The sequence below is a fragment of the Aethalodelphis obliquidens genome, unplaced genomic scaffold (genome assembly GCF_003676395.1).
Source record: "Aethalodelphis obliquidens isolate GAN/ISIS:26980383/991018 unplaced genomic scaffold, ASM367639v1 scaffold79, whole genome shotgun sequence".
Classification (NCBI taxonomy): domain Eukaryota; kingdom Metazoa; phylum Chordata; class Mammalia; order Artiodactyla; family Delphinidae; genus Aethalodelphis; species Aethalodelphis obliquidens.
This window is the reverse complement of record NW_020838023.1, coordinates 4,452,179-4,463,013: the sequence shown is the minus strand read 5'-3', so window position 1 is coordinate 4,463,013 and position 10,835 is coordinate 4,452,179. Positions and strand designations below refer to the sequence as shown.

At 39.4% G+C, this 10,835-nt stretch overlaps 1 protein-coding gene across 2 annotated transcripts in view; it reads left to right on the top strand.

The window, feature by feature from the left end:
* Positions 1 to 6,799, top strand: part of EIF3H (eukaryotic translation initiation factor 3 subunit H) — an 87,510-nt gene extending 80,711 nt beyond the window's left edge. Inside the window, exons 6-8 of one of the 2 annotated variants that reach the window (XM_027092528.1) lie at positions 2,580 to 2,697; positions 4,706 to 4,838; positions 6,576 to 6,799. In XM_027092528.1, the coding sequence (XP_026948329.1) occupies positions 2,580 to 2,697; positions 4,706 to 4,838; positions 6,576 to 6,673 (349 nt within the window). In that variant the 3' untranslated portion in view covers positions 6,674 to 6,799. Of the gene's footprint in view, positions 1 to 2,576; positions 2,698 to 4,705; positions 4,839 to 6,575 lie in introns of both variants that reach the window. The other variant, XM_027092527.1, reaches the window with a different exon arrangement.
* The last annotated feature ends 4,036 nt before the right edge of the window (positions 6,800 to 10,835 follow it).

Below are 10,835 nucleotides of genomic sequence, written 5' to 3'. Positions count from 1 at the left end.
CACACACACACACACACACACACACACACACACACACACACACACACCCTATGCTCTTTCTATTATTTAAGATAAAGAGCCAAAGCTTTTAGGTTACAGATGGAATCCATGTTTTAACTGGATTTACTTTTAGCCATTCCCAATATTCCCAGTCTGTTTCTTCCTCAGCCTTTTCTTTCTCTGTAAGTGCTGTAACCAACCGTTTAGCTGCTCAAGCCAGGAAACTGGGAGTCTCCCTTGATTCCTCTCTCAGTTCTGCCCACTTTTCTCCATGTTCACTGCCACTGGGCTCTACTTCTCTCTGCAATGCCACAGTAGATTCTGTGTGTGTGTGTGTGTGTGTGTGTGTGTGTGTGTGCGCGTGCGCGCGCGTGCGTGCAGTTTTAAAATAAAATTCATGTAAAATAAAATCTAACATTTTAACCATTTTTAAAGAATACAGTTCAGTGGTTTTTAATACATTTGCAGTATTGTGCAATCATTACCACTAATTTTGAAACATTTTCATTACCCCAAGCAGAAACCCCATGCCTCTAAGTAGTCACTTTGCCTCCCCTCATCCCCTTGCAGCCAGTAGTTACTTTCTGTCTCTGTGGATTTGCCTCTTCTGGACGTTTCCTATCAATGGAACCATGCTGTAAGTGGCCTTTTGTGTCTGGCTTCTTCCTCTTAGTATAATGCCTTTAAGTTTCATTCATATATCAGTACTTTGCTCTTTTTATAACTCAGTAGTATTTCGTTGTATGTACAAATCACAGTTTGTTTATCCATTCATCCTTTTCGGTTTTTTTCCCCAGTTTCTGTCTGTTTTGAATAACGCAGCTATTAACATACATGTACAAGTTTTTGTGTAAGCAAAAAGTTTTCAGTTCTCTTGAGTATATACCTAGGAGTAGAATTGCTGGGTTATATGGTAACCCTATGTTTAACTTTTTGAGGAACCACCAAACTGTTCTCCACTGTGGCCGCATCATTTTACATTCTCCCCACAACGTATGAGTATTCTAATTTCTCCACATTCTTGCCAGCACTCCACAGTGGACTCTTAACTGTCTCCTAGTTGCTACCCTCCAGTGTATTCTCTGCATAGCAGCCAGGCTAAATCATTTTAAAATTTCAGGCAAAACATGTCACCAGGGATTCATGTCAGAGTCGCGGGTTCTCATTCACACTAAGTGACCGTGTGGTTGGGGTGTTGTGCGAGGCAGCTGATGGCTCCTGGTGTGTGCTTGTCTGGCCTCCGTAGCCTGTCTCTGTGCTCCTCCCATGCCAGGCCTCCTCTTTTTACCTGTCTAGTTCTTACCCACCTCAGGCCTTCAGCACTTGGGCTTTCTTTCACCTAGAATACTTTTTGCATGGCTGATTCCTTCTAACCTTGTGCTTCCAGCCTGTCACCTTTTTTTTTTTTTTTTTTTTTTTTTTTGCGGTACGCGGCCCTCTCACTGTTGTGGCGTCTCCCGTTGCGGAGCACAGGCTCCGGACGCGCAGGCTCAGCGGCCATGGCTCACGGGCCCAGCCGCCCCGCGACACGTGGGATCTTCCCGGACCGGAACACGAACCCGCGTCCCCTGCATCGGCAGGCGGACTCAACCACTGCGCCACCAGGGAAGCGCCAGCCTGTCACCTTTTAAAAGAGATATTCTGACCACACTATCTAAGTGTCTTATCTCCCCTCTTCCCTCCTCCCCCTCCCCATCAATTGTAAGCTCAGTGAAGACCGAGACCAGGAATGTCTCATTCACTAGTGTCTACTTATTTGCTATCACTGAGGCTGGAACATAATAGGTGTTTAGTAGATACCTGTGTGGAATGAATGAATGAGTACTATTTGTCAGCTAGTGATTTTTAGAGTACATATACGTGTACTGGGCCTTAACATGGTAGGAGATAGTTGTGGGCAGAAATCAGTGAATATGGTGGGTGTTGTACTAACCATTAGCATCTCTTTGTAAGAAGATTTTGGTAAGTAAGCTGCAGTATAAATTTATGGAGAGGAAAAGAAAGATGAATGACTGTACTTCAGATTTTAGGAAGGGCAGAGGGGAAGGAGCCCTCTTGCTTCATTTGGCCTTGCAGAATAAATGCTATTGTTACTCTTTCAGAACCTGCTAGGTAGAGAAATCATGTGCCAGACGTCTCAGTCCGGTTGCCGGTTCTTCCTTTCTGTGGCTACTGATTTGAATGCTCTGGAGCATAATTGGGGAGAGCGGAGGCGGGGCTCAGGAAACAGGTTCAGGAGTACTGAGCCTAGGTTAAACTTGATTGTTCAGAAAGTAACCATTTTAGATACCCTGCTAGATATGTTTAACTCTTTCTACTCTGACATGTGTATGCTCTGACACTAAGAAATTGAGCTATTTCAGATACCCTTGTAGTTAATAGTTGTGGGTTCGGTATGGAAAGTTTAATAACAAGCCGACTCTCGTTCTCTCCTCTGCCTTTGCTTTCCTGTATGTGTGTGCTTTCATTTTTTTTAGCAAATGGCAGATCAGTTTAATATCTCAAAACTACTTAGAGCAGTGACAGAGCTATAACTTTAAAGTATGACACGTCAGTATACTTACTTTATATTTCAGCAGTCATTTGGGGAAGACCCTCCAGTTGCTGATGGACAGAGTGGATGAAATGAGCCAAGATATAGTTAAATATAACACATACATGAGGAACACGAGTAAACAGCAGCAGCAGAAACATCAGGTTGGTATTATGGGAAAATTCAGCAAACATAGAATTTCTTTCGAAGTATGGTGCTTCAAGAGTCATCTTCAAAACGATCTTAATTATCTTTGATAAAGCATTGACTCTTAGCTAGTAACTCTCTCATGTTTTAAAAGATTATTCTTTATATATATATTCTTAATATATTATTTACAAGTTGTACTTAAAAATACCTATCTTGAAGAGAGCTGGTAGATTAAGCTCAGATTGTAATGCCAAGGTTATGCAAAAAAGAGATACATTTATTGAGAAAATCAGAGGCAGAGAGATTCTAGAGGGTCACAGCTCATTTCTTTACTAACTATAATTGGTTTGCTAGTGGCTCATTGCAGTACAGTTAGCGGTCTTCAGTTCATTTAAAAAACTGAGCAATTGTGATTAAGAGCAAGCAATTTTGATAGGAAATAATAGATCAACTGTTGTGAAATAGATAGTATAATACAGATTTATCTGGAATTACCTGGATATTCTCATATGCACATCCACACTGCTCTGGCCATTTAATCTTAACCTTTATTAGTGTTGCCTGAAGACCACATGATTTTCACAGTTCCTGGAATACTGTTTTGGACTATATTGCTCTGAAATGTTCTTAGCATTTGATTCATAGATAAGTTGATTCCAGAATGTACATATATGTGAGTGTCTGATTACTCTGTTCATTAAAATGTACTTTAAATTAGATGTTGGTAACTGTAGGATTTTAAGCACAACTAAGTGGTTCTGAGAATATCATATTTAAAAAATTAATTTAATACCAATGTTCATATATTTAGTGAAATTTAAAATACTGTGTTTCTACACACATAGAATTTTTAAAACACATATAAATCTATAAAGTATCATTTTTTTAACTGAAAAGATGGTGGTGAAGATGGTGATGGTGAAAGTCTCTTATAAACTGGGGAGAATAAAACCAGCTTGATCCCATTCCCTTGCTGGTTCTTCCTGTAGGTAAAAGACCCAACTGGAGGATCAAATTGAAAATCTGTCACCAATGAAACAGTTGATTCTGGAAACCAATCTTAGGAGATATTTTTTAGAATTCTAGTATGATATAAATTTTTGCATTTGACATTTATTCCTACTTAGCACCATTCATAACCCTTTTTAGATTTGTCTCACTTCTACTCTCATACCCCATAATGAGTAGAAATTTTTGCAAAGCAAGTTACTTCCCTTATCTAAGGACTTAAAATTTTTACTAGCCTACCCTGGTTTCCCATTATCTGACCTTTTAAGACTGTGTGTGGGATATTATTTCCTCTGCTGTTGTAAGCAATCCACAGCTATTAGCGTCTTGATTGTAGTTTGAACTATAAGTTTATAGTTGATATATACCTTTATATATAACCCCACTTTCTCTGCATTGAGTCTTAAGAATCCAGAGTTTGAAAGTTTTTGAAGCATTATCTGTGCTAATATTCTTTCTTCGGTGTAGAGCTAAAGCACAGATGATTATCTGTTGTTAGGAAATGATAGTATTTACTGTTATAATAATAACAGGAATGGTGACGTTATAATAGTAACATCATCAGTATTATTGTTACTTTGGTCAATAAAGATAAAGCTGAAAAAATTCCCCAATATGATATTTCATTACTTAGTTCTTCAAGTTAAGATGAATCATACTTGCAGTGCTGTTTACCCCGTTGTCATAATTGGTCAAGTTACTCCCTTTCGCTCATGAATCTTGAGCTTCTTTGCCTGTAAGCCCCATGTTTCTCACATAACCAGTTTTGTTTTTCTAAATCATTAGTTATATAATCTTAGAGCTCAGAGTGACACTAGAGTTTACAACAAGGAAGTTTTCTTTGACTGTTAACCATATTTAGCCTCTTAGAAGCAAGAGTTATGGAGGGTTACATTTATAAAACCGAGATTGGAGTTCAAAGCAGTGGAGTTTTGCTGATCACATAAGTGAGGGAGGTCTTTTTTCTCCCCAGGTAGAGAAAAATAACCCAATCATTTCCTCTCTGAATTTTAGTATCAGCAGCGTCGCCAGCAGGAGAATATGCAGCGCCAGAGTCGAGGAGAACCCCCGCTCCCTGAGGAGGATCTGTCCAAACTCTTCAAACCACATCAGCCCCCTGCCAGGATGGATTCTCTGCTCATTGCAGGTATTGTTAGCCAGTGCAGAGCATGGCTGGTTTTCTTTATTCTTTAGGAAGCAGGAGACAGGGAGAGATTCACAGGGTAAGACATCTAAAAGTTAGTGTATTTAAAATGGTTAAATGATGGACTTGAATCTAGCACCTGTAATTTCTGAAATTTAAGAATTTGTCAGTCTTTGTTATTTCTGAGGTCCTTTCAGTGCTTCACTCTGTGTTTATCTAAACAAACACTTTTGAGGTGGGATTATATAAACTTTCTAAAATGGGAAGGTTTTGTGTGAGTCATCTTTCATGGAAACCAAGAAAAAGTGTTTATCATCTCATAATGCAAAAGACCATTGAGTTCAAACCCCTTACTTTTGATGTTCTAGCCTAGCCTTGAGCCCAGTCTGTAAGTGGGTGTTTGAATTGAACTGACGTTTTTGACTCAAAGAAGTATTTCCCTTTCTTTGACTTGTATTGTAGCAACATGAATGTAACTCTCCATGGACTTTCTCTGGGGATAAACATTTAACACTGCCTTAAGGTAGTAGAGCCATTGTGTCCTGTGCCAGGACTTGATTTTGAATATATAACATTCATGCCCTTATTTAGCTATAATCACCTTATTTCTGTGTGAATGTTGTTGAATACTGTTTGATTCAGTCAGCCAGTTGTCTGAGAGATTTGTTAGAGTGAAAATCCAACTCAGAGAAAAGAGGGTCTTCTGCAATTTCTCAATTCTGTTGATATATTTTTAGTGTGGGGGAAATTCCAAATTCCTTAAAGCTTTCTGGTACCTGTATAAATGAGATTCGGGAAACTGAGACACCTTACTTACTTAAGGGCCACTTCAAGCAGAATTGTATTTCTTATACTTTCAAGAAATGTGTAACTGTTGCATCAGATTAGATCATTAGTTTTAAGACTAATGCAGTGGTGGAGCCCTTTCCTCACATGGGCTCCTTGCTCATGCTCTGTCTGGGCTCTGGGGGTGCAGGAGCAGGCTGTTAATATTTCTGGAGCACGGACTGAAAACTACTGTAGTTAACATCTGGGTCAGGTGGGTCTGGTTAGTTTACAGTTCTGTGATTTGGTGTCTCCTTTCTAGCTGGCTAAGAAGAGCTACTGCTGTTTTCTCACTTGTCTTAGTTACAGTGTTGGTCTGGTCTGCACAGTCAGTACATGTTGATTGACAACTAATATGTGCTTGACTGCTGATAATCTTTTTAAAAGTTGTCGTTTTTCTTCATTATCCATGTAACCAAGAGTGGAAGATAGCTTATTTAAAAAAAAAATTTATATTCTTTATTAATCCCTTATGAACGAATAGAATTCTTAACTCTTTTTAAAAAAAATTTTATTGAAGTATAGTTGCCCTACAATATTATATGTTCCAGGTTTACAATTTAGTGAATCACAGTTTTTTAAGGTTATACTCCATTTAAATTTATTACAAAATATTGGCTATATTCCCTGTGTTGTACAATGTAGCCTTGTAGCTTATTTTATACCTAATAGTTCGTACGTCTTATTATTCCCTACCCCTATATTGCCCCTCCCCCCTTCCCTCTCCCCACTGGTAACCACTAGTTTGTTCGCTAAATCTGTGTCTGCTTCGTTTTTGTTTTTGATTCAAAACATAACAAAATAAAATTCTGATGATTCTGTGTTATGCTGATTTTCTTGTTTGACTAGTATTCTGGGTCATTTTACAGTTTGTGGAACATTATGACTCTCTTTCTCACTTTCCCAAATGCACAGGCCAGATTAACACTTACTGCCAGAACATCAAGGAGTTCACTGCTCAAAACTTAGGCAAACTCTTCATGGCCCAGGCTCTTCAAGAATACAACAGCTAAGAAAAGGAAGTTTCCAGAAAAGGAGTTAACGTGGACTCTTGAGATCACATTGGGGCAATTCTCGGAAGAAACATGCTTGCATATTGAAAAGTCTTTCTAGCAAATAATAAAATAATAATAAAATAATCTCGACTGCTTGCTCATTTGGTTTTAGACATATTATATTTATCTTCTTATTTTTATTTAGCTTATACCTGTGTATTTCCAAAGATAAAGCAGGCTTGACCAGAAGCATCACCAGGCTCAGACCTACAGGCTCCATCACCTTTGTTATACCTCTGTGGTGCCACATTTCAGCCACTGAGTCCAGTGCTGCTTGTCCCGATGCCCGAGCCAGAGGCCCTGGTACCTACTGTGCATCTAGTACTTCTTCGCTCCCAGGTGAGCGCCCCTGAAGCCCCAGGCTTTGTGTGCTTGCCCCGGCACCCCTGGTCCCCAGGCCTAGAATCGCTTGGCGTGCTTCCCGTGGGTCCGCCTTTTCATTTCTTCAGGTGATGGTTGCCCAGGCCCCATGCTCATAGGCCATTCATCGGGTACAAGAATTAAAAAAAAAAAAAAATCATTTCACCAAAGGACCATGTTTTTGTATGAAAATGAAATTGATTCTGTGTGTGTGTGTGTTTTCTTTTTAATTGAGGGCTTCATGTTTATTTTTTTAATACTGTGAAATATAATTATGCTAATAACAAGTTTTATGAGTGGGGAAAGAAGAATTGGGAGACAAGTGCTACACTGGAGGGAAAAGACTATTTTAATAATTTTGTATTTGAAAGAAAAAAAAAAAAATCCTGCCATTTGTATAATCCCCAAGTCAGTGAGATTGACCAGCCGGCGGAGGTGTGCCTGTGAGACTCTTACGGATGGTTTTCCCTTTGAAGACACGGCTCCTGGGAAGATGATCGAAGGAATGGGTGGTGGGTAAGAAGAGTTGAGAAATCCTTTTTTTTTGCAGTAACATTGTTTTCGAGGCAAGACTCGGGCTCTGGGATCAGTCAGCTGGATCGCACCCTGGCTCTTTTCCCTTTAGTGGGTCCTGAGACACGTCGTATCTCACTGTCCTCGTGCAGAGGAGGTGAGAGAAGGAGACCAGTGTAGGGTGCTGTGGGCGCTGACAGAGTCCACGGGGAGCCGTGGTCGGTGTGGAGCAGCCTCAGAGTGAGCTGTGACGCAGGGCGCGCCCTGGGCCCTCGTTCAGGATGTTGGGGGTTGTTAGCAGGTTTTTGCTTTTAAAAAGATCTGGCCCTCGAACATCCTAGAATTCAAGTCCTTGCTCACATGTAATTAATTTTCCTAGGATAAATTCCTAGAAGCGGACTTACTGGTCAAAGGGTATATATAATTCTAAGGCTTTTAGTTGCTATATTTCCGTCAAGAAAGGTTATACTGATTTGCACTCCCGCCCATGGTGATTCCTTATTAGAGTGAACACATTTGAGTGTGACTGTGTTAGACAGAGGGGGTATATTGATAAACAAAGCTGGTCATGGTCCCTGCCTTTGTGGATGGTATATTCTTGGTTCATTTCCCTGCATTCTAGTTGCCTAGATTTGGAATTTTGTTGTGGATAAACAAAGCACCCTTGAAGTATCAAAGAGCAAACTAAAAAGAAGGAAGGGGACTTCCCTGGTGGCGCTGTGGTTGAGAATCTGCCTGCTAATGCAGAGGACACGGGTTCGAGCCCTGGTCTGGGAGGATCCCACATGCCGCGGAGCAGCTCGGCCCATGAGCCACAACTGCTGAGCCTGCACGTCTGGAGCCTGTGCTCCGTAACAAGAGAGGCCCGTGCACCGCGATGAGGAGTGGCCCCCGCTTGCCACAACTGGAGAAAGCCCTCGCACAGAAACGAAGACCCAACACAGCAAAAATAAATAAAATAAATTAAAAAAAAAAAAAAGAAGGAAGGAAAGTCAGTTCAAACAATCTTATATACTCTTTTACTCATGGTATATGTTTAATTTAACAGGATTCAATTGTATTTTTTAAAGATATGGCTATTTCTGCATTCTGTATGACTGTTTAGGTCCTCATAACTCAGTAATGTGTGAGTACACACTTAAAAGAAGATTTCAGTAGTTTTTGAGTTAGGAATTACTGTAGTGGGAAAAACTGTTTAGGAAAACATGTCAATGGAAATTAAATCTCCACAGTATGTAGTGTTAGGGAATAGCTTCTGTTCGGCATTTGATTTGAGTGCTATATTCTGACAACCTTCAGGAACAAATACATGTGGTTCATCTTCTATAAATATTTGCAGTTTCTTCAAGTTGAAATGAGAAAAGCTCGTAAACTGAGTACCAAGTCTGATAAATCATTCACTTACCCAAGAACAAGAGGAACAGAAAAAACTAGCGTATTAACCTAATGGAAAATTAAATGTTACAAAGTAAGAAAAGTAAAACCTATTTGATATTTAACCTCATAATCATGGATAATACTTTGTAGGTTTCTAGATAATGTAACATTATATTTAATTGAAAATACCTGAGAATGAATCTTTAGCCTCCCCCAAATACCTTATTTTTTTTAATATGGAGGTAAACTAAAGGAACTTTTTTCTCCATTTTTTGAAGCTTGGAAATGGAGATGTGGTTATCTAATGTTAATGTCATTAATGGAGTTCGGTGTAACTTCTCATTTGCAGCATCTAAATATTTAAGTTTTAGTGTCTTCTAAAATGTTACTACACTGTTCACAGTATGTTTTTACAACATTCTTTGGAAAACCTATGTCAGCTTTACTTTGAAACCATGCTGGCATTGAACTCTGATGTGGATATTAGAATGTTATGAAAGAATTTTTTATTTAAGTTGTAAATTCCATCTTATAGTAAATATTTCTCATTCAAATTAAATATGTAATATACCATTTATCAGTTTTCTCTTTTCATTAGGCATCTTTTTCTTTGATAGTTCTGTCATAGAGATGGGGCTGATAATACTCAAATTGGGTCAAACCAAATACCTATAAAGGCTTATTTTAGCAAATGACTCATGTGCCCATCTATAGAAAGCACAATCAAGTTGTCATTGCCAACAGAGGATTCTTTCTTTATTTGGCATGTATGGAAGTGGGGGGGACAGTGGTTAGTAGATAAGTAATGAAGGGAAGGATGAAGATCTGAGTCTGTTAATATTGACAAAGATGAGAGAAAAGCAGTAGATGGTTTCTGCATCCCACAGCCTAAGAATGTGCAGTGGAGGAGTTCAAACCTGCTTGTTGGGCAATGACTCCCAAATTGGAGTCTGAACCTCTTTGGATGGATTGGAACAGGGGTTGATCTGACTCCAGGTTACTTGAGATAGGAAAGGAGGAATGGGGAGCCAGAGCTATTGGGAAATTAACATTTGCTGGAGCAAACAGCTGTGGCCTAATACCCGTTGCCTTCATCTTCCTTTTTACATAGATGCACACTCCCTATAATGTACCTTAAGCCTGCTTGGCTCTGCAGCATAATCCAGAATGGCTATACTGAAGCCTCAGTAGTGATTTTTAGGAATACAGTTCCCGGATGTGGAATGGTTTCCAAGAGCCACCACCCCCAGCTTGGGGAGTTTGGGTCATTCTGTAGGGGCTTGGTCCGTCCTAGATATTTCTTTAAATACCTGTATCCTCCTTGTTCTCAGAGACTAAATTCTCATATGAATTGTCACATGATCAGTTTATTAGAATCACAATTTGATTTGGTGGGATTGATTTTGAGGTCAATTGCATTTTCTTAAAACTGTGAGTTAGGCAGCCCATTTTCAATCCTTTCATTGAATCAATGGCTAGCAGACTACCAAAGATTGAATGCAGTCTCAGAGTCTCACTAAAAGTATTCCGTGGAACTTTCAGGAGTTGAGTGGATAGTAGATGGGGTGCTGAATCCATGCTCACTCTTAGGACTTGTTGGAAGTCCTTTTCAGTAGGTTGCAGATACACATTTAGTTTCCATGTGCATTCTCCCCTACTCCAAAAAGAAGTATAGGAGAATTGTAATTGACAGATGCTGTACTGTAAAGAAATGTAAAAATGATTTTTCTCTTCTTTTATTCCAAAAATCACTGTTTTTACATTTGGACAAAAGTGAAGGACTCTAGCACTTCATAAGACCTTTAATGCAGGGTGGCCAATTTCCAAGTGTCCTTATTTACAGTCAAGTTGATTGCAGTAGGAAAATATT